This window comes from Lipophrys pholis, assembly GCF_963383615.2.
Source record: "Lipophrys pholis genome assembly, chromosome: 13".
Lineage (NCBI taxonomy): Eukaryota > Metazoa > Chordata > Actinopteri > Blenniiformes > Blenniidae > Lipophrys > Lipophrys pholis.
Genome location: NC_137632.1, coordinates 14,742,246 through 14,768,542, shown reverse-complemented (window position 1 = coordinate 14,768,542; position 26,297 = coordinate 14,742,246). Strand labels below are relative to the sequence as shown.

General features: G+C 42.3%; 3 protein-coding genes across 14 annotated transcripts in view; 1 reads left to right on the top strand and 2 right to left on the bottom strand.

Moving 5' to 3' along the window:
* Nucleotides 1-11,032, bottom strand: part of dip2a (disco-interacting protein 2 homolog A) — an 81,304-nt gene extending 70,272 nt beyond the window's left edge. For all 4 annotated transcript variants that reach the window (XM_080478463.1, XM_080478464.1, XM_080478465.1 and 1 more), the window contains exon 1: nucleotides 10,460-11,032. In XM_080478463.1, the coding sequence (XP_080334589.1) occupies nucleotides 10,460-10,583 (124 nt within the window). In that variant the 5' untranslated portion in view covers nucleotides 10,584-11,032. The remainder of the gene's footprint in view (nucleotides 1-10,459) is intronic.
* A 902-nt stretch (nucleotides 11,033-11,934) lies between these two features.
* Nucleotides 11,935-17,200, bottom strand: LOC308118847 (CASP8 and FADD-like apoptosis regulator). Of its 9 annotated transcripts, none has more exons than XM_080478479.1 (11): nucleotides 17,062-17,173; nucleotides 16,492-16,849; nucleotides 16,272-16,377; nucleotides 15,759-15,894; nucleotides 14,908-14,957; nucleotides 14,786-14,813; nucleotides 14,545-14,591; nucleotides 14,353-14,431; nucleotides 13,257-13,539; nucleotides 13,035-13,149; nucleotides 11,973-12,941 (listed from the first exon to the last, which is right to left on the bottom strand). In XM_080478479.1, the coding sequence occupies exons 2-11, from the start codon at nucleotides 16,785-16,787 to the stop codon at nucleotides 12,891-12,893; spliced, it is 1,191 nt and encodes a 396-aa protein (XP_080334605.1). In that variant the 5' UTR covers nucleotides 16,788-16,849; nucleotides 17,062-17,173; the 3' UTR covers nucleotides 11,973-12,890. The 9 variants fall into 9 exon arrangements, with proteins under 9 accessions (XP_080334599.1, XP_080334600.1, XP_080334602.1 ...); XM_080478478.1 differs by lacking the exon at nucleotides 17,062-17,173 and adding an exon at nucleotides 16,961-17,000; XM_080478473.1 differs by having other exon boundaries at nucleotides 11,935-12,941; nucleotides 13,035-13,539; nucleotides 17,062-17,200.
* Nucleotides 17,201-20,021: 2,821 nt separating this feature from the next.
* LOC308118846 (hyccin 2) overlaps nucleotides 20,022-26,297 on the top strand; it is a 42,111-nt gene continuing 35,835 nt past the window's right edge. Inside the window, exon 1 of the mRNA XM_080478471.1 lies at nucleotides 20,022-20,188. The gene's annotated coding sequence lies outside the window, so the exon portion shown is untranslated. The remainder of the gene's footprint in view (nucleotides 20,189-26,297) is intronic.

The following is a 26,297-nucleotide window of genomic DNA, read 5'->3' as shown; positions in this document are numbered from 1 at the left end:
CCCGAGTTTGTCAGTTACGCCTGAGGAGCTTGAAAGGCAGTCCCGACTTGCCCTCGCTTCACATCATCCCGCCTTCCTCTCCGGCTGCAGGTACATGTGGAATAACACTAGGAAGAGTCTCTGGGGAGAAACGGCAGCAGCCCTCGTCTAAAACTGTCTGCCTGCTTTCAGCACACTGCCTGAAAACACATTTTCTGGTATGTGAACTGAGCCTGCCAAATTTATCTAAAAAGCGTCAGACACCAAGTGCAAAAACTAGTTCCATTTTTTTTTTAAAAAAGGAGAGAAAATTAAACAAACCTGCATCTTCTTCCTTTCCTATATTCTACAGAGACACCTAAAGGAATAAGGTAAGGAGAAGGGGTGGGGGGGGGTCATTTGGCTTTGTTCTTTATAACGAACCGCTATCGCTGTTCTTATTGTATGGAGCTGTGCCTTCCAGCAGTGGAGGGGATTTGAAAAGCCCTCTCCTCATGGTTAAGTTGATAGGTCACGGCACATTCCAGACATTTTCTGTCCGTTTGTTTTTCACCAGGACGGCTCACAAGGCAGCCTGCTGCTGTTCCAGACGGCTTCTTCCTACTTTGATCTGCACATCACACCTGAGCAGGCCTACACATCGATTGAACAAGAAGGAGAAAACATACAGACACTCTTTCAGACACTTCTTTTGTCTTGTTACTGTTATTTTCCAACTTCAAAAAAAACAAAAAACACATTTCTGGCTATGTTACACCTTTGTCATACGCAGTATCAAAACTGGACTTTATCTGGAACGCGCCATCAACTGTAGCAAGGCTGGAGTACGTCAGGATTTGCGGCAGCCCCTCCACTGAGGGTCTGTTCACTAGCCAGCTGAGCTCAGTGGACTCCACACAGTGCAGGTTGACCTCAGCTCGCGCCGCGCCACAAAAGGTCACGCAAAGCTAATAGGCGTTGATAGCTTTGATAACGCCCACATCATGAATCTAAATGGACGTACCAACCCCAACTGTAGGAGGAGCTCATTGGTTCAAGTGGCACAGGGGCATCAATACCATCACCACCAAACTTCAACTCTTTAGTTTTTGCAGGAATGCAACACCACCTGACGTGTCAGTCATTTTCTTATAATGTATAAGTAAATGACGAGGAGTGTTCATTAAAGCGTTTAGAGGAACGTAAAACCAAGTATAGTGGTGATCGCCTGTCAGCTGTGTTGAACACAAAGAGTGGCCTTTACTAGAGCACACAAGGCGAGGTTATCTCATTACCGCTCAACAACGAATGCAGAAACAGGCACGTGAGTAAAATTATTTGTATACGTAGATCCGCTGCCTGCCGGTGCAAATATATTCTGTTGTACATGCACAAGTCAAATATTGAGCAAGAGGGATTAAGCACAAAGAATAAAGTAAATGAATAGTGAGATCGGGATTTGGTCAAGGGCTGGGGATGAAATACTAATTTCACCTTGGACTCTGAAAACTGTAAACAGCATAAAACGCTCCATGCACAACTAACTGCCCTTAACCCTGCACCTCTTTTTATCCTCTGCAGGCAATTTACTCTGCACCTTGACAACACTGCAGTCCACGTGTTGTGAGCATCTATACAGAAGAAATCCTTACATTTTCAAAGCACAACTCTCACCTTTTACAGATTGGAGAAAAAAATAAATAAATAAATAAAAAAAAACTCAGAAGAGGATGCAAGGACACCGTTCCACTGATGCTATGATTACCTGCTGGGAGGGGGCCTGAGCTGCCACTCACCTCTCATCTACATCTCCACAAGGTAACAGATCAAAACACACACAGCCAGGTGAAGAGGCAGTAAAGTTTTGTTGTTTTTTTACCAGCAGAATATCAGACTTGCTGGGCAACTGAATCCACTGGAGCAGAATGAACAATGCGATGTGTCCTTGATGTGGGGAATTAATTTAGTTTGGTCAGCAGATGTGGCTGGCACCCGTGCCCACTGCACTGCCGCGCTCCCAACTATACACACCTCTCACATAACTGCGTCTATGGCGGCACCAAAACACAGAGCACTTCAGAAAAGAATTCTGAACCTCGGGTATTTAGCCGAAGTAAGCTGTGAGCAGAGCTTCAAAATCAAAACTCTCCGAAAGAAGTGTGGACGACAAATGGCTGACTGCAGAGCTCCGTGGTGTCACTGTGGCAGGATCGGAGAGGGGCTCAGATTTCCCACAGCCACAAGAATGACGGACTTGGAAAAGGAGGTTCAAATGTTAACAAAACAACACGGAGACAAATACCGTGTAAAGCTGAGCCAGCTTAAGCTGCTTTTCCAGCACATGCTACGACTCAGCTCAGCTCAGCTCTTCTCTCGGCTGCTGCTGGGTACTTTTCAAGATTTACAGTCATAACGACTCCGCACAAAACGAACATGATGCAATTTTGTAGACGCCAGACACATTTGACCATTAAGAACAGGAAGGGCTACGCTACCTCTGCAAGCACTGAGGCTTGTTGAATAAAATGGTGAGTTAGGCAGGGTTCACAATTGTAGTGTGGTCCTCTGGTCTGGGCCAGGGTTTAAAAAAAAAAGACGCTTGCACTTCGCTCTGGTTCACATTGTGTTCACACTGCCATTTTTAGCCATCAGACATAAACAAATCCCACAATGAAAGGTTTTGACTTGTATTCAGTAATATGACCGCCACACCAATGCTATATGCTCGGAAAACACAACAGTGCAGAGTTGAGGCTTCAATCAAACCGCACTGAGTTTTAGTTTGGATGTGGATGGATACCTGATAGGTCATATAAGTCCCTGTGTTTAGTGTGCCCCAGGGTGCAGATGGCCTCAAAATGCAGCTGTGGCATCCAGGTTTATTTTCAACGGAACAAAACATGACAAACTGTGCGCAAACCATAAAAGCGAATCTCAGCCTCGGCGGTCAGATCGCCCTAAAACCCACGTCTGGTTTGTCCAGAATATCCCGAATTGCACAAAGCCAATGATGATATAAAGATGATTGCTTTGACTGATGACTGGAGTGTTTTTACGTCGGCCATATTTGTGTTGATGCTGTGTGATTGTAACCCCAAAATATGTGAAAGCAATAAAACATGTGCCAGGTAAACAAAACAAAAAGCCACGTAAAGTTGATTGGGATGCAGCCTGTGGTGGAAAAACACGTTTTGCTGCCAACACTTCTTGAGGCAACAATAAGACTTTCTCTGCTCTTTATTTGAAATTCATGTTCAGTTAAAGTATGGCAAAAAATACTTCACCATGATTATTGTGCAGTGCAAATATTTGATTTACTCCCTTATCATGAACAGAACATGTATGTTTGATCGATTTCTTAACTTCGTAGTACGACAGAGGCGCTGACAAATTGTGGTTGTAACACGGCTCTCGCATAATATAGCCATGCTTTACTCTGCACTGTCGTGAAAATGGATTTCAGTTTGCATTCCTGCACAATGAAACAAAAGTCTGTCACGAGCTGTCAACTGAGTTTGGCGACGCAATGAAAATGCAACGATCCTGCCATCAGTTGTAACCACGTGTAATATAACACTGCTGAAATAGCAGCAGTGAGTCAGTGTCACTTTACGGTTGAATGTATTGAAAGAGAATAAAATGTCCCGCTGACTTACAGCCTGCCCCTCACATAATAAGAAAAAAAACATTGCTGTTAGGTTTTTAGAAATTCAGAACAACCTTAGAAATCGCTTGGTGCCAAAAGTCTGCAAAAGAAAATATCATAAGGTGTAATTTCAATATCTAAAAATGAGCGTCAAACAAAAATGATTGTTATTATCACATTCACATCTGGGTGGATTGGTCCGACCATACCATCTCTTCTGCTGGAATGGTGATGTGATGGGCAAGAGTTGCACTCATAATAGCCAAAACACAACAAGATATAGTAAAATGAATATGAAAGTCATACACAGAGAAAGCCTCAGCGACACTAAAATCACTTCACTGGTAAGTGAAACTCTCTGCATATACGCCATCCACACAACCACAGAAAATACATTAGATATTAGATTTACACTCTGCAATCTGTTAAATATTCATGAGTCCTATAAAGTCAGACAGGATGTTGAGGGAAAACTATAAATAGGCCCAACGGGCAGAGCCGACGACGTCAACCGGCAAGACAATAGTCGCTACTGTGAATCTCTGGTGGCTTAAAAATGAAACTGGGCTCTGTGCTGTGCACCCAGCAAGTGGAACGGACCACTTCAAGAAGCACCCAGACACACAAACATGTCATAAATGAACGGACAACCCAAACATACACAATGACCGCTTCGTACATGACAATACGAGGGCTGCACAAGAATGTGAAGCTGCGCTCTGCACTGAGATACAACCTTGAAATATTGATGACCCTCCACGGTCTAGCCTCCACTACAGCAGGGGCACAGCATATACTGTATAGCTGCCTCTTTACCTCCGAACTGGACTCTACAGCAGTAAGCCAGCTTACGGCTGCGAGACGCGACATTCTTCGTTCCTTTGGAGCCATTACCGGAGCAAACCAGCAGCCATGCACAAAGCCGCCACGGTAATCACCATAAATCCTAAATGTTTTAAACGTCTTCAAAGCTTACAGTAGAATGTGACTCTGCAGTGATTAAATGTTTTGCTTTGACCAACAATAGGCTGAGCACAGTGAGCGGGGGCCGGTGAACTGGAGGTGGGACCACAGCGGTGACCACAGGAAAGGAATGACTCAGGCACAGCCAATGGTCTCTCTCTCTCTCTCTCTCCCCCCCCTCACTGAGTGGTCTCTTCTTTACAAAGACTGCCAGCCAAGTCACCGGGATTTCCTGTACACTCACACTTTCCAAAACGAAGCTTTTCAAATGTGCTGGCCACCAACGCTATCCACTAACCACGCCCCGTATGCTGGCCAACGGCTGCGATTCAGGTTTATTTGAAATGGCATCCTTTAGAACACATTCCTGTGTGGTGCTACTGTTGAATGGAAAGTCATACCTTGCAAAAAAAAAAAAATTATACATATATATATATATATATATATATATATATATGATGTGAATTTCGGCACACTGCCCCAATATGTGAGAAACTGGTCTTCATAGTGAGCGATTCATGACATATCGCCTTTTTCATTCCTAACAAGTTCTTGGGGTCGTGTCATTGATCCATCAGCCCTAAAACAACCATTAATAAATCAAACCAAGACACTTTAACATTCTCGTGGCTTGGGTTCACCTATAACCCATAACCAGAGAAATTCTTATTGCCGTACACCAATAAAATCTTTAGAGACATGACTGGAATGGAATGAAAAAGGCGATTGGCTTCCTCGGGTTTATTCTCCTACCTTTTAAATAATTTGTGGAAATAATTGATTTGACCGTGAAGAATAAAGGTTGTGAATATTTAAGTTTGTGAGCATGCGATTAAAATAAACTACAAAAACCAGGAGGCAAACTGATTGACTGGAGAGGGGGAAGGATTTAACAAGCTTATGCTTCCTCCTACTCCTTTTCAAGCATGTTGAGTTTTCATTGTTTATTTATATTTTTATGTTTGCGATAAATAATAAAACATTCAATATTTCTATGCTAAGTACCTTCATAGTGCCCAGCCCACATAGGCCTATCACACACTCAACCATAACAACAAAGGTAGTGGCATCATGACATGCTCAGTATAGAATTTTGTAATATTTTTAAACTGGAAAAATAATGTGTCACACACTATTGAAATGTATAAGGTCATCAAACAGCAGCAGGACTTCCTCCGTTGGCATACGCCAACAAATATCTGCAGTAAGTAGAGTGTATTTCCATTGCCTGCCATAGCTCGTGCTCACTCAATTTACATGCCTTTGTTCTGTCCTCTGTTCAGACTTCAGTCGAAAGGCACCACAGTTGGTTTTGGAAGCAAACCTGCTCTTCACAGGGTCTGAGCTCACTTGCCAGGTCCAGACCTCGTTTTGCATGGCAGCATTCAGGAATCGCACCAGAGTTCATTCTAACCAGATAAAACTCTGCCAAGTGAAAACACACCTTCAGTGCTGTAAAGAAAGCACACCTGCCTCCAATCACTGTTTCGGGAATATCAAAAGCAATGGAAGGATGTTCTTTATCTTCTGACACGTTTGTGTCTTTGCTCCTTTTGCAGCAACATAATTTGAGCGAAGTCAAGCCATCGTGCTTGGAGTTGAGAGCGCGTCTCTGTTGAAGCAGAAGCTGTAGGATCGGCGGGTGAAATTGAGATCGACCGTACAGTCAAATTAAAACTGATTGATTCAGCACTCCTAAGTTGAGGCTCATATGAACTCTCAAACCACATGAAAAACTACTTGGGTTGGAGAGGAGGTTCATCTGTTATCTGAAATAAGAGCGATGATCGTTGCACCCTTGAGCCTCCGTCAGCTGCAGACCGTGATGAAGTCATGGAAGTTTAATTAGCACTGTTAGCATAACGGCGTAACATCCTGGTCACCTCTGCACCACCCGGTGCAGTCTCACCTTTTCCATACGTATTAAAAAATGTGTTTTTTTCATCATCTCTATGGAAAAACTATAGGGCGGTAAGCACAAGGATATATAAATTCTCTAAATGGAACAGTCTGAGATAATTTATTACATTTTCCCCTTGCACTAATAGAAAATAAAAAATAAAAAAAGGAAGGCCAGCTGTCTGTAGTACTACTGGATCCTTTCGTGGACACCTCCAACCTGCTACTGCAAATCCATACAAACCATCAATCAGGCAGCATTTAAACTACCAAAAAGTGCACCATGCTCTCTCCTCTGGAAATGTTTGCTTGAACCGAAGCTGGACAGAAAACAAACGCAATGACCAGCCAGTAGTTTGGCAGTTTCCCCAGCAAACAGCAGCAGCACTGAACTAAAAATGACTTTGTAATCAGAGGGTTTACAGAGCAAACAAGGGAGGAGGAGGAGGGGGAGGAGGGCAGAAAACTAGGGAATGATAGAGTGAGTCTATGAATTACTCAGCGGACACGTCTCTCCCCTTCTTTCCTCTCTGCACGAGATAATGGGGATCATCCGTCTTCTTGCCCTCCTTTACGCCCCATCTTTTGGCCACTCATCTGCATCCAGGTCAGTCGAGGAATAACACAGGTCCTTTCTAATAACTCTGACTTGTAGGACTTAGTGGGAGGAGATTGCAGTCTCGCAAACCACAAAATAATTACAGTACGTTTTTATTGTCACCAAACAAAGAAGAGTATGTTTGTTTACATTTTTTTTGGTCTTAATGCACAAACTCAGCTCTAAATGAAAACTTTATATTTCCACAGGCAGCAGGCTCAGTGGCACAGTGCATTCCCAACTTGCTGCAAGAATATTCCCAGGTCAGGCCCAGGCGTGGGAGCCGTTTGGTTTTGGTTTTTTTTTTTTTGCATGGAGTTTGCATGTTCTCCCCATGCATGTGTGGGTTTTCCCTAAGGAGTTCAGTTTCTTCCCACAGTCCAAAATCCTGAATTTGAGGTTAACTGGAGACTCAAAAAAAAAAAAACTGCGCTTTGTAAGTGTTTGTCTCTCTGTGTTTGCTGGGAGTGGCCCCGGGGTTTGAGCTTAAATTGGATAAAGCGATAAAGATGGAGAGACTTTTGTTGCCTTTTTGCAAAGAACTGGAAATGTCACTAATACCAGTCTCATGCTAAAGCTATTCTAAATCTTGTACTTTCACCAGTGATCAATATGTGATGCCATTTTAAAGAACGCTCATCGTTTAAGGCCAACTTTTAAAATGTGCACTCAATCAAAGTCCATTTTCCACAATTGAAGCTTTTTAAGGTTTAAGTAATGAAAGTATTAGGATTATTTTGTAATCCTGCTTGAGAAAAGAGGTTCCGGATTCGCACAGGAAAGTATTTTCTGCTTCTTTGACGAGCACGAAACCAAATCGTACACCTAAGTTGTCAATTCGACTATGAACTGCCCAGAAAAACTCAGTTGGACATATTGCACATAAAAGTGCATGGCTGAAATGATTATAAACAGAAGTGAGGGGGGGGGGGGGGGGGGGGGGGGGGGGGGGGGGGATCTAGGTGTTTTTGAACACATGCTATTAAAAGAAAACAAGAGACTGAAAATGAATGCATCACGGGAGAAAACGCTGTTTATTGTGAATACAATAAGCATGCACAGATTGTTTATTTCACACATCAGCAGGGCTGAGCTGCCGACACGTTAGAATACTATTTAGCTGCTAGATAGTCTGAAACTCGTGCTCGTCCAACGGCAGCTGCTGTTAAACTAAAAAAAACATACATGTCATCTATTCAGCCTTATGAATAATACAATGTTCCTGCGCGCGCACACACATTTATTGGCACGCCGATGCATACTAAACACCAAGACAGGCATGCCTAATGCTAAATCCCCTGGGAAGAAAAAAAAAACAAAAACAAGGCACACCGAGAAGGACGAAAAACCGTCGAGACCCGCAGGTTCTCATCCACTTCTAATAAAATGAGTCACCTATTCTGTCCAGAGACAGGACGCAACGGGGAGGCAACCGAAGAGCATCACCACGAGGTGAAAAGTTCAGATCAGTGTACAGAAATAGGCAGCGAGGAGGGAAGGGAAGAAATAAAAAAAAAAAACAAGAGACGGATTTTCTCTACTGCCTAAAGAAAATGACAATTCTTTCTTTGATCAGTGAAAACATAAAAGAAACACAGAGGAGGTGGGGCAGCCTGGAGAGAGGCAGATGGAGAGAGGAGGAAAAAGAGAGAGAGAGGGCAAGAGGGAGAGCTAGAAAGAGAAATCAGAGCATGTCGGTGGTAGAAAAGCTAAAGGAGATAGTGCTATCAGAGCTCCAACATGGCAGGATGTGACATGCGGAGAGCAGGAAGAGGAAACTGAACAGATATAGATTAGTGTGGTAGCCTCTCCTGAAAACAAGTCCATCCCATTAGGGGCCTCGCTGGAAGTTAATGTGCTTATCAAAGCGTGCACCTTGCATCTCTTCCAAACCTTCGTGTGACACCACACAGCTGAGGAGAAACAATCCCGTTTTTTTGAACAAAAGAGCAGCGGGTTCTCTATTATTCCAACTTCCGGGGGTGAGCTTAATTGGCTCATAGCGTTAACGACATCTCCAGAGTTCATTAAAACGAGGGCCAGAGCCCGGGGTCAAATCCTAAAACCTTATCCCACCTTATGTGGGTCATTAATTAATAGGGCGTTAACAAAGCTCCACTAAATGTAGCACAAGAGAGATTCTCATATAAAAAGACAAACAATGAGCGCCGATAGATTAACAACCAAAAAAAACAAGCTCCTGATTCACTGCTTGAGTGTCGGAAACTATATAATAAACCCATGATTATTTAGCTTTGTAAAAATCCATCTAGTAGTTCAATCACCAAAGATGAAAAAAAAATTGCTATTTAAAGCTGGAACTTTAACCAGATAAGTAGCCCAAATACAGACGGTTCATTTTAAACAGTCATTCACTCACAATGTTACACCTGTTTGTTTGGGGTTTTTTTTGCATCTTCTGCACTAATAGAGCAAATACACAGATAAAGAAATGAGTGTGAGCAATGTCCTGCTCACATCTTAACCGATGTTCACGCAGTGAAGAGACATTATTTGCTGCAAAGTCAATTTGTTTGATCAACATGTTCAAGTAGCTCCCAGGTTTAACGCAGCCTACAGAAAGGCTTTGGGTTATGGGTGCCATTGAATCATTTGAATTGGAAAAAAAATTTAAATAAAAAAAAAACTCATGAAGAAAATTCAATAAAAGATTTGAATTTTAGGAAACTGTAAGGAGTTCCACCTCACTTCTTGTTGGCTTTAATCATTAAAAGCATCCCTTTGCATTCTTCATTTCATCATGAAAAACAACTAGAGGGTCAAACAGAGGGCACGGAGAGGTGCAGCAACCGGCGGACATGAACACGAACACGATACTAGATCAGCAACATATTAACAAATAGTCACGCAAATCCTAACATTGGTTCACACAAACGATCCCCTTCGTGGCCATCTCTTTCAAACATTTCCAATAATAGCGCACAATCTGAAAGAATTATTTAGATGGAGTCGCGAGGGAAAATGGGGAAATTCATACCTGAAACTGTTGCAACATGTAATAAAAGTTCCTGTGAAATCACTGCAGGATTTAACTTTAATGAGAGGAAAAAAAACTCCTGATAGATTTTTTTTTTTTTTTAATCCTCAGTATCATGGGTGTGTCAGTACAGCTGACACCGATCACAAGTTTCACCTTAAACTTCGAAACTAAAATGGACTTGCCTCTGATAGCAGTGAAAAACAATAAACTAACCAGGGCTGGTTTAATCAAGTTGGCTCCTTTTCATGGAGAAAGACAGTGAGGAAGAGGAGGAGGAGAAAAACTACGGGGGAAGTTTTGGGGAATGTCAGAATAAAGGAGCAAACATGAAGGGCGGTGGTTCTCAAAACTGTCATTTAATCCTCCTCTCTGCGGGACTTAGTGGTGAACTTACCCTCAGACAGCTCCAGCTCCAGCTCCGCCAGCTTCTCCCGGACCTCCGCCGGCAGGGTCATCGCCACGGCCGGCGTGGGTTCCAACATCATGGTGAGCAGCCCGGTGGAGGTTCTCTCAGCCATGGTGCTCCGGCAGCAGGAACGACAATCCCCACTGGATTCACTCCGGTGAGGAAGACGATCAGACCACACAGGTGAAAAAAAAAAAAGAAAAAAAAAAAAAAGAAAAGAAATCAACAACAACAACAACCCCTCGTCACTTGGTTTGGGCTCGTGGCGAATAGGGTGTTGGTGCGTTTCCCGTCGGGGCTGCAGCGTCGTCCAGATGTGTGCGGAATCATGACAGGGCTAGCTGCGAGGCTAGCGGACACACCTGGCTGCCAGGGTCCATGCACAGAGTCTGGACGGGGCCCTGCCGGTGTCTCCCTGCCCGCTGTCCGTCCTCCGGAGCAGACGCTGTTCCTGACTGTCGGCGGCTGCTTCGCTCCAACTGTGCAGGGAACTCATTCAACTCCTCGCTCCCTTCCCACGGCGCAGTCGCCATTGCATCATAGCAACAGCAGCCCGGCCGTGCGCGCTCACGAAGCCTCGCCCGTGTGTGTGTGTGTGTGTCTGTGTGTGTGTGTGTCTGTGCCGCCTGCTGATGCTCGCCTGCCTCCTACCGACAGTCGGTGTGCTGAGAGCCGCAACATACTAATGGAAACTATTGTTTTCCTCTATTTGCTGAAATCTTCTTTCATCCCTTAACAAATATAGTCATCTGCGGTGTGACTCTCAATACGTCATCGAAACTGAAATATAAAAAAAAAAACAGGACATTAATTCTCTTTGAAATATTTAAGTGGATGAATTTCAAAGCGAATAAGAAAAATTCTGGAACTAAACTAGATCATACATCCAAGTTTGTAATCATTTTTTTTCCATTACAGGGTCGATCTGGCCATCCATCTGTCCTGTCTGTCCTGGGTCACCAATTAACCTCACATGCATGTTTCTGGACTGTGGGAGACCGAATATCAGAGGAAACTTCTACACACAGGGAGAATGTGCAGACTCACAGCAGAAAGGTCCCAAGGTCCAAGGGTACATCGTTGCTAAGAAGACAGAGTAGTACCTTTTTTTTTTTCTACTATCTGAGAGCCTACAAACTACACACACAAAAGTGGGACCAGTTTCATTCTTATAGAGAAAAAACTTTGTTTTTAAATGCAAGTAGTGACACCTTACCAAATGAAATCCAGCATTCTGAACTGAATGACATTCAGATATCTTCACATTTACAGGGACACACCGTTTCATAGCAACATTTATCAAACTGAGGTGTGGTTGATACTTTACGTGGCATTTGTAGGGGAAAATATGAGACGAATCGGATTGTTTGGATGGAGAACAGGCATTTTAGTGAAACATATTACAAAGGAGGAGTATAAGCAACTGCCACGAAATGAAGTTATGATACAAGACACTGGGTTTTAGTAACATTAGTGTTTAATCTTTATTTTATTAGTCTCCATGTCACACAGTGAAACAAATAATTGTGGGAAATACAGTCTATGCTCCATCAAGAAGTAATTAATGGTGTTGCAGGTTACAGATAACGACATTGGGCATCAGGTGACCCACATTTTCATGACTATCACAGTATGATAAATATTTATGTTGCATATTTTACAGATCAAACATTTATTATATATTTATATTTAGATATGATCCTACCGCGATTGTTTATGGAGACATCATTTTTCCTATATATATAGAAAAACACAAGTAATGGTTTTTAAAAAAACGTACATTTATGTCTTACTCTCAAATATGTAACTCTATTAGAGGCATGTCAATCCAAAATTTTAAGTAAACTGCACGGACATCTCAGATTGACCTCATTGAGACCAAATTAAGCACAGCAATGTGGGAGAATGAAATGATTAAGCAATAAAACAACACAGAAACACAACAAGTCAAATGAACTGCTTTGCTTTGTTTTTAGTTTTTTTTTTTTTTTTTTTTAAGAAAACTTTGAAAGGTTTATGGTCTGTATAGCTGCACTCTGTGAGACAAAAACACAAAATACTGAAAAGTATAGAATAAGCTGCATTTAAGTACATAAATATTGGCTGGAGTGACTGGTTGTGCCATGGAATCCTTCAATTGTGAATGAACATAAAATAGTACCACCTATAGTGAAACAATAAATAAAAGATGAGAAGACAAGTCAAACGAACTCTAAAAGGTGTTTAAAGTGGTTGCATCCAGCAGGTGTCACTGTATACACAATAATAACGTTCTTATTCGGCACTCAACTCTCCACCTCACCTTGTGTGAGATGTGAGGTGTCCAGTAATAACTTTTTTTTAGTCTAAGTAAACCTTTTTAGTCAGAGTATGTCTGACATCAATGTGGTAATCTTCCCTGGGATTCCTTTTGTTATGTTCAAAGATGGCCCCGTTCACCTCCGTGTGGATATCGACAATATCGGTTGGCCTGTCAAAAACACAAACGGGAAGAACAGTTCTGCTTTAATTTGAGACACATGATGGAACACAGTTGCATTTCTTGTTGGGCGCTTGTCCGTACCTCCTGTGGGGTTTGCCGAGGGCCTCGGTCAGAGCCTTCAGGTAAATGGAGTGGTGAGCCTCTTTCTCCAGCTGATGTTCTTCTGTCCAGCAGTGACTCCAGAACACATCCGCATCTGCAGGAATACAATTAAATGTGGCCGGGCCGTCACAGCCATCTGTTTCCAGGTCTTCATCCCGGTACTCCATTCTGCCGTGGGCCACAAACTCTGGGACGCTGTACCTCTGGATGAAGAAGAGCTTGGGCTTGCCAGCCAGCATGGGACACGCGTCAGCGGTGAACAGACGTCTGACAACAGCCATAGACAGGCCCCTGCCATACAGGTCAGTCCCCAGGAGATAGTCTTTGGCACCACGGCTAATGATGCAGCAGACAAAGGCATCGCTGCTGTAGTTGTCTCTCTGTCTGAGGATGTCTGTGAGCGCTGAATGCATGTCGCCAACACCCAGCCACTTGTAGAGGGTCACGTTGAAATGCAAGGCTTTAAAGGTTTCTTCCAACATTCCTACAGGAACAAGGGAAGACCACAAGAGTTGAAGCATGTCCTCGCTGAAAGGATATTCTTTTTTCTTTTCAACTGCAACTCGGGGGCCACACAGTGTTGTCGTGTTTATGCTCTAATGGTTATCACTCTCAGAGCAAGAGAAAATCCTCAGTTAAAGTCTGTGTTGTGCTCGGGGGCTTTTCCATGTGGAGTTTGGATGTTTTTCCTGCGTATCTGTGGGTTTTCTGTGGATTCTCTGGTTTTCCTCCCGAAATCAGAAAACATGCATTTGTATTGACTAATTGTTGTTTCCAAAAACGTTTGAATGTGAATATGAGTCTCTGTGATGGACTGGCGACCTGCCCAGGCTGTATTCTGCCTTCATCGTACGTTAGGATAAAGTGATATAGAAAATAAATGGATACAACTTGGTGTGTTTATTCAACATCTGTGTTTAACTTTGACTGTGTATTTGAAATACTTTTCATTTACAGCTACTTTATAAATGTACTCTTGTAATTCTTTTTTTTTTTCTTCCAACTTAGAATCATATTGTTAATGTTGGGAGTTTACAGTGCAACCTGGAAGGACTTTCTATAATGGCTACTGTAAAAAGAAGCAGCCAAACAGATGAGGCCGATAACCACTATACACGTCTGTGCTGGGGCCAATTCCACATCTAAGAAGCCAAATAACAACACTGGCGATCTATAAAAGTACTTAGAGTTACCCTCTTCCTAGCCAATCTGCACAGTGATGCATCTGGATGAGCAGTGTATTTTGTGGCGACGTACTTTGTGGTACTGGTGCTTGTGCTTAAGTGATGTATCTCACCTCCATCATTACCCACACAGTCGATGATCACACAGACGCCTCTGGGGTTGGTGTTAAATTTGTAGGATTCTCGTAAACTCTGAAAGAGAAGAGTGCAAGCAGAGAAGATCAATGAATTGGCATCGCTAATGCAACACTAAAAAAATATTTAAAAAAATAAAATAAAATAAAAAAAGCAAGTGAAAATGTCACCTGGGAGACCTGCTCTCTGCCTACAGGCAGTGCCATGTTTCTTCTGACTGATAACAAACAGAAATGAAATGAGAAACATGAGTGACCTGGGGCTTTCTCACACTTTCAAACTGAAAAACTTTCATGAGACATATAACGATCACTCAAGACAGTTCCAGTTGTAAAATAGTATTCTAATGAAAATGATCAGTTGCATGTACGTTATTAATACAGATACCGAGATATTTTTAGCCTGTCTTACCAGTACATTGGGACTGCCCACCTCTTTGCTGCAGGGAAGTGAAAAATAACAGAGGCGTCATGAATTTACCAGGAAAGACAAAATGAGGAAATATGAAATAACTTTTGCAGAGTCTTACTCACAGAAACTTGACGACTTTGCTGTGGGAATGAGACTGGATCAGGTGTTCGGGCTGTAGAAAATGTAAAAAGACCAGAATAGAAATATAAGCCATGCATGATACATCTTATAACCCTGTTAGTTAGTCAGAAATAATCATGCTTCCTTCGCAAAGTCGCCTGAATAATGTGAGGTGGAAATCTGAACAATGTGGAAGTTAGTTGAGCTCAAACAGAATTGCTTTTTTAAAACTTCTTCCTCGGACCTTAATTCAAGAACACTTGGCTCTAATGTGCATGGACAGCAATTTCATCAAAAGACCCATTATTATTCTCTTTCCACTCTCCTCTTAAATGTTACGAAGGTTTTTCCAGTTTTCCTCCCCAAAGTCATCATGTGTGGATTTTTTATTACATTTTTTTTCTAATACAGATTTTTTCCCTATAATACTGGACAAAACACTTTTACCTCAGATAGGACATAAGTTATGATTTGGTTATTTTATATTTAAGAACAGACTCGCCTTAGTGGCTTTAATAATATCCAAAATAAAATGTTGTTTTAAATGCTATTTTGGACACCAACAAAGACTAACATTATTTATTGTTCAGAGACGCTGGAATAATCGTTGTTTGCCTTTATTTTACTGTGTTGCTATTTGTGTTTGCGTGCAAAACATTTCTTTCCAGCTTTGGGAACTGCTGTAACATTTCTCTTGAAATCATGTGCATTATTCAGTGACATGCAAATCATTCAGCTTGAAGTCCATGAAAGTACACCGATCAAATGCACAGCAGGAATAAAATAGATATATTTGCTGGAGTGAATTTCAAGCTATTCAGTATGAAAAAGGCAGTTTTGAGAATCTGCTCACCTGACGTCTCGTAAGCGGTCACTTTTTTGGCGAGATCGATTCTGCCAATGTTGTTTAAGCATTTCTTCACCATGTCGACTCTTTCAGGTGAAACCAGGCCCAACTTCTCAAGTTCAATGATCACATCCAGGAAGTTCTGCACAGCAGAGAAATGGGTGAACAGTTTATGTGAGACTGGAAATGACACATAAAATCTTTGTGGTATGGAATTAGTATGTCATTAAATAATGGTCTTTACAGTGTTTGCCTGTCATCAGGATGTATAGAGTCTATCATGTAATGGGAAATTACAAAAAAAAATACTTATCTTCCACAGTGTCAACTGGATTATTTATTTTACTTTAAAAAAAAAAAAAAAAAGTGTTTTTTTGCTGTGTTGTGCTAGAGAATGTCTGTGTGCAATCCGTCTGTTTGCAGGTGGATTTTGTCTCTATTATTGTGAGTACAAGTACTCACAAAGCTTCAAAGAATCCAGTGAGTGAAAACAAAACCAAACAATCACGTTACTGTTACCTTTGCATTTTCAACTTTCTCACGGGATAATGTGCTCCCTAACAAAAATTTCATGGCATCCAGATCTTCTGTGAGCAGATTCTCACTTATATTAGCCATCAATACTCTTCAGAGGGGAAAAAACAAAACAAAAAAAAACAGAATTACTTAAATTTAGATGAAAAAAAAAAATCGTCACTTTGTTCATGTAGACGAATACAATATTAATCACTGCTCTTACTTGAACCCTGGGAGGGCTTGTGAGTATCTCAGCGTGCTCTCCACGTCGTCCTTGCTGAGATCGTACACCTTTCTGAGGACATCGAATCGCCCCAGACGCAGCATGAGCTCAGTGAGCAGCAGGCGCGCGTCCCGGTGGTTCTGCACCTTGGATCGCAGCGTCTCCTTCACCCGGGCCACGCTGCTGTCTGAGTCCAGACTTCCGCACAGGTAGGAGAGCGTCCTGCGCTCCCCGCCGCTCAGAGACTCCACTATCTGGTTGATCTGCTGGAGCTGCCGTCGATCCGGAACATCCATGGACTTAAGTGGTTTTAGATTGCGTCGAGGGCCAAAACAATGTCCATCAAATGGCAGTCTGCCTAGAAGTTATTATTACACAAAGGACAACATAGTTTACACGACTTCCACAAAACCCCAGAGAAAAGAATTGGAATGTGGATAAAGTTGAATGAGTTGAATGACTGCCTTACAGCTAAAGAAGCACACCGGAAAGATCACACGATATAATGCAGAAGTGATGACGCACGATTTGGGGGAAAGTACCTTCCGTTTAATGCAGAAGCAAACTTACCACGGATTCCTTTGCGTGTGCGGGGCTTCACAGGAAATGCACTAATATGGTAAGTATCCGTTTTGATGTGAGGAAAGTCCAAATTCTTTCTTCAACAAGGGTCGCACACTGCGACGACATACAGAGAAGAAGGGAAAGTGAAAGTATTCTTAGGGGCGGCGTCACGATGAAGAACAAAATAAAAATGTCCTCAGCGTTCATCTGCTTCTCTGAAGTCTCAGACACTACTGAAACATAAACACGCGTGTTAAGTCATGGTTCATGCCCTAATTTAACGTGACGAAATAAAATGAAGAAATAAGATGTGATTAATAACGCTTAAAAGACTTTCCTCTCATAATTTATGCTTTACGAAGTTATATTTACGCAAATGTGTTGTATGTAATACATTATTTTCCCCGAGATATTTTTGTTTCATGTTTGAAATCATAGTTTGTCACGAGTTTATTATTATAATCCAACGAATTGGTAACAGGATACAATGTTCCCTAATTGTTGACCATGTGAGGTACATTTATAACATGCAATAATCTACAGACAGAAAAAAAAGAAGGAAACAATGAATAGCTCCTTACCTATCTATCTATCTATCTATCTATCTATCTATCTATCTATCTATCTATCTATCTATCTATCTATCTATCTATCTATCTATCTATCTATCTATCTATATATGTATATATATATACTGTATATATGTGTAATACTAGTCTATCTGTGTTCAATTGTAGGGTATTAGTGGAGATGGTTAACAACATTATTTTGTCTTAACTATGTCCTGGATTGCTAATGCCACATGTGCACTTGCTCAACTGTGTGTGAATTAAGTTACAGCAACACTGCAGCCCCACAGTGGACGGGGGCAAAGGGGCAAAGGTTTCTTCTTGTTAGAAGGAGTTTTTCCTTTCCACTGTCACTTATGCTTGCTCATGATGATTTGTTGGGTTTCTCTCTGCAACAAGCCCCTTTGAAATGACTGTGTTGTATTTGGTGCTATGTGAAAAAAAGATGAATTGAATAAAGATGAATTTAATTATTTCCTCTATCTCCCTCTTCACCGTTTATACCACAGACTCAAGCTATCAGGCCAAGCCTCTCCGGTAGGAGTTTTCTGATGACTGCTGAAGCAGGATGCATCAGCAATGGTGATGAAGCTGAATACAGAGCAGTAGTGGATCACTTTATTACACTTCTGCAGCTCAATGCAGGGAAGATTAATGGCTTTGTTGTGGATCTGAGGAGCGCCGTAGGCACAGTGTCTCGGTTTTTCTTTAATATCTGTCAGAGTATTTCGATTCTGGCACACCCTCATTAGGTGAGTACGAGGTAAACGATTAGCAGTTGCCTCAGAATATCCAGAGGTTGTTCCAAATAAGAGAAACCACATATTTGAGAAGGATCTGTCTATTTAATGTACAGCCAGTCAAGAGATCAACAAAACATCCTGGTGTGCCAATAGAATTAGTTGATTTGTAAAAATAATGAAAGTGAACATCTGAAATCATGTCAAACATTAACAAAGTTCAAACTAATATTGGAAAAGGATAAATAATAAACAATAAACCATTATAAGATGCGTAAATTGGAATAACAGCAGGCTGAGGAAAGCCGCCCTGAGGAGGCGAGGTTTAGTAGTAATCTGACCACTTACTGATTAACACCAGAGTGGCTAACTTGAAATTAAACTAATGAGATCATTTCATGTCCGAGACTTTGGGCGCTTTTTAAATCGCTCCTGGCTCAGTGATTGGCTTAAAGTCAGCTCTGGTTTTTTTTGGCGTGTTTCTTTGAGATGTTGATATAAGGACAACAACCGTCGAGTCTCTGAATATTAATTCTGTCACATCTCTTCTCATTTACCGGTTTGAAAGAAGAAATTTGGTTGAAAAGTTGCAGACCAGGTTCAACTTTCTCCATCATAGTTATTTCTAAATGCACACAAACAGAAATGTGTTCAAAATTTTGCAAATATGCACAGGTTTGTTAATGTTTAGAAATGTTCAGATATGCTCATATTTATTAATGACTGAAAATCCAAGAGCTTAAAAAAAGCAGTTTAGTTTTCACTTCTTTTTTTTTTCTTTTTTTTTGAAAGATGAATTGATGTGTTGTTTGAAAATATACCTGATATACTTTTTGTTTTCCCGAAACTCAGACTGTCATTTCAGGTAAACCAGGCCCAAAACACATCCATTTCCTAAAAGGGATTAATGAAGCATCTGCTTGTATTTGTTTACAAGTATGTTAATAAAAGAGTCTTAATAAGTGCTCTCTGTTCACTAGCTGTTTAAAAGAACTATAATGTTTCATCACTGGGGGCCTCTCTCAATCTGAAAAGGGCAAGATTATTGTAATGTGGTTTATAAACGCACTGTATTTAAATTAACATTAGCTGAAATCGAATAATAATGAAGAGCCCCACCTAAGACCTGTATCACCAGCCGCCACTGATCCCACTGATTCTGAGTTGACATGTGTGGTTTAGTAAGAGGACTGTTTTTATTGACTCTTTTGTTAGTTTTCACTGCGTGTTGTTCCTTGATAATTTTTTATCTATATTTTCATTATGGCGATGTTTGTTGATGGGGAAGATTTCATATAAATTCATTTGGCTCCTTTCCTCTCCTGCACAGTCAGGTTTTATCACTTGAAAATTTGATTTGTATTATATTGTTATTTTGGGCAAATAAAGAAAACGTGAAAAAGTGTTGTAACTAAAATGTAAATATATTTTCAGTTTTTTGTTTTAATTATCTATACGTTCTTATTGTGCAACTGAAAATGATCGAATGAAACACAGAGATGATTGAATGAATTATATGAACCGCACTGAAATGATGACTGTGAGTTTTCCCACGGTCCTGAACGCATCAGCGCAGCGCCCCCTGCAGGCAGCAGTGAGCTCACCACGCGCTCCGAGTTCCGCTCAGATCCAACCAATCGTGTCGCGCTCTGGGTTCAGCACCATTGCAGTGTGGAGAGATCATACGGAGCTACCGCTGGCGGAGAGAGGTACCGTTTCCAGGGAAGATACTCGACCTGAGTGACCGCTCCGGGCGACCACCACCCCCATCCGCTTCCCCGATACGGTCACCGTGTGACGCTCCCACGGACAACTCCAGACCGAGTGAGTATTTCCTTTATTATTGGCTCGGTGGCACACGGTCACTACATTTTCCAGGTAGTCGCAGTGAGGCTGCTGGTGAGTTGGACCATCATCAGCGGTGCGGGTGGCGTGATGATGTGGATGTAAAACCCGGCGAAGGGGACGCGGCGGCGGGCTGCGGGGAGCCCACGACGGACGCCTCGGTGGTCGGGAGCCAGGCTCCCGGCAGTCAACGGCAGTCTCGGCCTGGTCACGACTGATAGAAACCGAGGATGTCCAGCTGCTGCTGGCTGTAACAGGCATGCTAGCGGCGTGCGAGGCGGGCTAAAAGGTAGCTGACGTCGGCGTTCAGGTTCAGGCTGTCGTGGCAGCGCGGTGCCGCCTGACGCGAGCTCCCGGGGGGAAGGAACTAACGGCTAACGGAGCTGCGTAACATGTTGACAAGCAGGTAAACCGACAGGTGTGCGGCAACCTAACGTCTTCCAGTTCTACGTATTTACACACACATTAGCGGTTTTACTCTGAAGTTTACCTCCATTATTCACTGAAGGTCGATTGTTTTCATAAATAGTAACGGGGGTAAAACTTTGTGTTTTGATGAACAAAATTAATTGTTCATGTTGATGTAAGAAACTGAACATTCTGTTTAAGTTTGGTATAGCACATTTATGTGAAAAGCCCCATCATCAGCCCAAAGATCAATCGGTCTATGTAACACACAAGTAATAAATGAAATGTTACTACACTCTGTAGAAATATCACCCACTATCCAATAAGTTAGTTACTTTAATAATCCCAGAGTGAAGTTCTTTACAGCGTTGCTGCACAAACGCACTGAGTCAAATAAGTAAAAATTAAATAAGCAAAATGAATATGTTCAAGGCTGAACAGTGAGTAAAATAAGCAATAAAGAAAGAAATTGACAGAAAAAACCCACAACATTGTCATAAAGAAGAGTTAAAACAAACATAATATTATGGATTTTCCCAGCTTTTGTATATACTTGCATTATATTACACACAAGTAGTGTTTTTACAATTAATGATTCCTGCAATTTTGTGGCAATCAACTTCTTAGTTGGCTGAGTAAACAAGAGCAAGCTCAGACAATGACACATAAGCCTTTGTTCTGCGGCTTGGGGTTGCTTCATCTTGGCACTCCATAATATTTTGGCTGGCCGTCTGTTTACAAGCCCCGTGTCTGTACCTGCAGCATCAGGCTAAAGACGGGGATCCCACTGATGCCCCGTGCTGTTTAATAAACTTTACTCTGTCAGAACAGTTTATTACTGTAAACCAGTTGTTCAGGGCTCAAAGCAACGAACACACAACGCTCTCTACAACAGTAACATCACTTATTTATTCCTCTCTGTGCTGCCCTGCCAGCTTGCCGTTTCCTCGCTGTCCTTGAACACGGATCTGTTGCTGTTTTAACACTGACACCAGTAAATTAACTGGATGCTAATTTGAGGGACGTTTGTTTTAATGACTTCAGTAAATGAATTTACTGCTGGTTGGAGTGACATTGGTTTGGATGAGTAAAACCACCATTGAAATAATGGCGTTATGGCCAAAGATGTGGCGCTGAAGATCCAGATAATTCCACGCCATCTGCTGCTCATCCTCAACTGTCATCCTCCTCTCGCCTCCTCCCGTGGTGTATTTCTGCCACCATGTGTTTTGGGACTAGGCTATCATAAGAGCTGCGGCCTATTTTAGACAGAAACTCCCATTTACCCACTTAATCTGTGTCTCTGTCTCCACGTCTGGAGTTTCATTTGCTGCTCTCTGTAACAATGCTCACTTATTCAGCCAATTTTATCATGAGTAAAGTTCTTTGTAGTTTTTGGAAGGAAAGTAGCGTGTTGTGTTTGAGCTGGCTGGGAGTGGACAACCTTGCTTCTTAGTCGCGCATCTTCTCCAGTTGTGAGCATAACGAGACACCTTTCAAGCAAAACAAATTTAACTGCCACTGTATTGAGCCCCATGGTGTGTTACCCCCCTCCCACCAATAATGATGCACACGCTTAGGGGATCAAAGCTGTAATTAGCCTGCCATGGATTAGCAGTGGGGACTATTTTCCATGGTACTCGCTCCCACAGAGCCAAAGGATCACACAGGCAGTGAGCCCCCCCCCCCCCGCGCCTGCTCTTCCTCTACTTCCATCAGAGAAAAGCTGAATCGCTGTGACTGTTGTTGTCCCCGCAAGGCTAAACATGTGAGAGACATCAGCTTGTCCCTGGAGGATTCGGACAAACGGCATTTCTGAATTTGATTTGGGTACTTTCCTTCATCTGTTACTACTGCGTATCCGTATCAGATCCTTGATGTGTAAAGGACACTCGAGTAAAGTCAGTCCTGCCGTGCTGCGTTCTGTCTTGTGTGAGCTGGATGTGTGGTTGGCACGTGGTGAGGGAGCTGTGGTGCTGCTGACTCACCACACTGCCAGGTATGAGCCACGGCTGAGTATTCACTGCTTCTTTGATGTACGGCGCGTCTCCATATCAGCCGGGCAAGAGTTCACAAAAGAAGGAACGGTGTGATGCGTGTCGTCCGCGGCTTCCCGTTTATTTTAACCTGCAGGTTTTTTATCCCCACTTCATGTTAAAATATCTTAACGAATCCACATTAGCAGTCATAGTCAGATGGTGGGTGGGTATATGAAACATTGCAAAGTGAAGAACATGTTTGTGTTTGAGAAACTAAATGTGTTGAATGAGGTGGAGCAGGATTGACTATTCTCAAAAAAGTTCAACGTTCGCACTGCCACTGTTGCAAATTTGATTCACTTTGATGTGGAAATGACATGAGGTTTGGATTTACTGTATTATCCTGAAGGGAGATGTCCACTTCCTCTCCTGTCCAGGAAAACTACCCGCCTCACTTCGTCCCAGTGAGTGCCTTGTTTACATCTCTCACCTATTGATAAAAGTCCGTGTTGGCAGATCAAGTGGTTAATCTTTAAGCCACCACTCTGACTTGACACAGTGAATGCTCAGTTAGTTTTGATTCAGTCCGATACGCTGTGTCAACACGTAGCTTATATATTCCACAATAACTGGAGAAGGAAACGCATTACAAAAGAAAGTTTAAAGAATAATCTGTGTAGTCGTTGTATTAAGGTTTTTAGTTGTATTTCATTCTTCGTCTCACCATCTTTACAAAAGGAAGTTGTGTTTTCAGTGTTAGTGGTAAGTGGTATTTGCTTGATTTCTTTTTTATGAAACCTGGCCTTGAGGTGCATCAGACCTCAATAAAGTACAACTTAGATTCTGGAACTTATTCATGACTGAGGGCGCATTAGCAAACAAGCTTCAATTTAGTTCATTTTAGTTTTATTGTGTGATAGGGCATTTGGCCTGTTGCCATGCATCGCTATCAATGATATATTGATTCGCTGATTCAATACAATAATCTCGCTCTTCTACTTTTTAACCAAGGTACAGCTGTTCTGAGTGGTTTGACTTTAGTCATGCGTCACTGATGTTTTAATGCGAACACAGCAGGGGGAAGTATAAACCTACAATACTGTTGTATTGTGACTGTGATTGGTGATAGAAATAGGTCTTAGAGGGTGGAGGCAATGTACCAGTAGAATTCAACATTTCAGCAGTGTGTGAGGTTTGGAAGATGGATCAGCACAATCTGGCAGGACTCAATTGTTCTCTTCAGTGAGACTCACCGGGAGCTGGAGTGGTGGTCCCGGCACTCACACCCTGATGGCGTGTGCCTGGTCTGTGATTCTGGGCCGTGATCGTTAACACGGCCCAGAATCACAGACCAGGCACACGCCATCAGGCGAAGCTCCCGATTAGTCCCCCACATCAGGAATGGACTAGGCCCCACAACCAATGCAAATTTAGTAACTAGCACTATTCAAAGTAGCTCCATGTTATAAAGCATCTAGAATTCATTCAGAGCGGCTGTTGCATGCGGAAGAGGTGAGAATTAGAAGCCTTTCTTGATAAGGGTGCAATCCTTATTTTGTTGCAAAAGTATGTTTTGAAGTCAATAATGGAACATTTCTAAGTGTTTTGTGTGAATAATATCTTTACTATAAAACCACCCTCAGTGATCCTGGTGCCACTACAGAAACATATTGCTGTACCCGAAACCTTGGCCTGTCTTGCTATCAGTTGTTCGTGATAGGCCTTAAATCTCTGAGACAATTGTAACTAAATAGTACTTTGCCAACAAACACAAATGGGAATTTCAAATCATCGTGCAGATCGGTTACTGATGATAGAACAGCAGAAAACGCTCACTCGACAGGGTGGAGACTGTGAATGTTCAACGTCTGGGCCTGATAAATGACCAACCCTGCTGCTTTGTAGTAATGCTCCAGAGGTTGGAGTAGCTTTGCCACAAGAATACATATCAAACGTCAACGTGACTTTTCAAGTAATGGCAGTTTGACCATGTCGATGAAACAGTAACACTCCATCATAAAAAAATTAAAAATAAAATAAAAACAGCACCTCCCTGCTGTTGACCTCCACTGTTTCTATTAAACTGCAAGACACCTGAACTTTACCCCTGTTCAGGGGTGTCAGAATGTGTGTGTAGTGGAAACACAAGCTCCGTGTTATTGATATGGCAGAACGGTCAGTGTGTTTAAACCAAGATAATGGGGTCATCATCCTCCCAGAGTCTCTGCTCTCTGCTGGGCTTTACCTCGGTTTCGGTCAGCTCGCTGCTCTCTTGCTCAGCGTGCTGGTCACGACTCAGAGCCTCTCTGAAGTTGAACACGTGCCAAAGCCCCGGTTGAATTCCAGGAGCCTTTGAATTATTGCTTGTTATTTGCTGTTGTGATATGATGGAAAAGACGGGGAAGGAAAGTGGACGCTTTTTGCAAGAGCAAGTAGGAGGAGCTGTTTACAGGAGAGATTGTGATCACTGTGTATCCAAGCCAATCAAATATATGGTCAAAGAAAGGCAGCCAGTTAAAAGCTCGTCAAAAGCTCGAACAGAATGGATTGCATAATTCCAATGTTTCCTTTCATGTCCTGGACTGAAAATACAAAGTGACTTGAGTGTTTCATTAGCTTTAAAAAGTCTGGCCAAAACTCGGCGGCTAATGCTTATTAACTTGGCAACAGCTTCTAGCAGGACTCTGTCATTGTCCAGCTCATGTAATTTCCTTCTGTCTGCTGCAGTGCGATGAATGGCGCCAAAATGTAGCCCTCTGGATTGTTTTTCATACCGTTGGAATGTGTTTGATTTAATACTCATTATGTGTTTGTGAGCCGCAAGGAAGTTACGTCTCGGGACAAATTCCCTGACTTGGTTTTTCTGATACTGAGCTCTTTTGCAGACCCCCCCCCCCCCCCCCCCCCCCCCAATATCAGTGGTGATGAAGTCTCTCCTCTATCTTCTCTCTTCACTGATGCTTTTAAATGCAGGCTGTGGTCTCAGCCTGTGGGTAGCTTGGTGGTCTTGGCATGTTATGAGAGCTCAAGGTGGTCCATTGTTTAAAAACTGCTGAGCAGCTTATGTAGCTGTGCAGCTATTTCCTCTCTTTCTCCAGAGTAAAGTTAAATACCACACAACCACACACGACACGCACACAGTGTCGCAGCAGAGCTAAACGCTGTGGAATTGGCGGCCATGTGTCTGTAGTTTGAACTGTCAATGAACCGCCAAAGCTTTCATGAAAATCAACATCATGCAACTCATTGATTCTGGGTTATATTGTGTGCAAAGTACATGTACGCAGTGTACTGCAGCATACCAAGAAGTCTGTGCTGTGGCTGTCACAGGAACCTTTGTGAAGACTGGGGCCGTACCAATACCACCATCACTGACATCAACTGACATGGACTTCTCAGAGAAGCTAATCAACGAGGCTGAAAATGGATTCGGCTAAGAGGAAGCGGTGTCAATTTGTTGCAAGACTTTATTTAAGATTAACAGCTGCCAAAAAAGTAGAACTGAAGTACTACTATTTTGTCGATTCTGGATCTGATCATATGTCAGCAATTGAAGGAATGTTTTTTTCCCGCAGCAGTGCTAAAGGAAAAACAACACTAAGCGGCACTAACTGACACTTAAGTGCGTACTGAGTGATGCTAAGTGGTACATTTGCTCTGAAAAACATTTGGGCAAATAAGCGGCTGACGACCAATTTCTA

Bases quoted from the DNA above. Each gene is read 5' to 3' on its own strand.
- LOC308118847 (XM_080478473.1), bottom strand. From the start codon at position 16,787: ATGGATGTTCCGGATCGACGGCAGCTCCAGCAGATCAACCAGATAGTG. The intron at 16,378-16,491 runs GTAAGAGCAGTG...TCCCCTCTGAAG, and splicing joins CAAGCCCTCCCAGGGTTCAA to AGTATTGATGGCTAATATAA. The intron at 14,432-14,544 runs GTGACATTTTCA...CTTCTCTTTCAG, and splicing joins GCAGAGAGCAGGTCTCCCAG to AGTTTACGAGAATCCTACAA.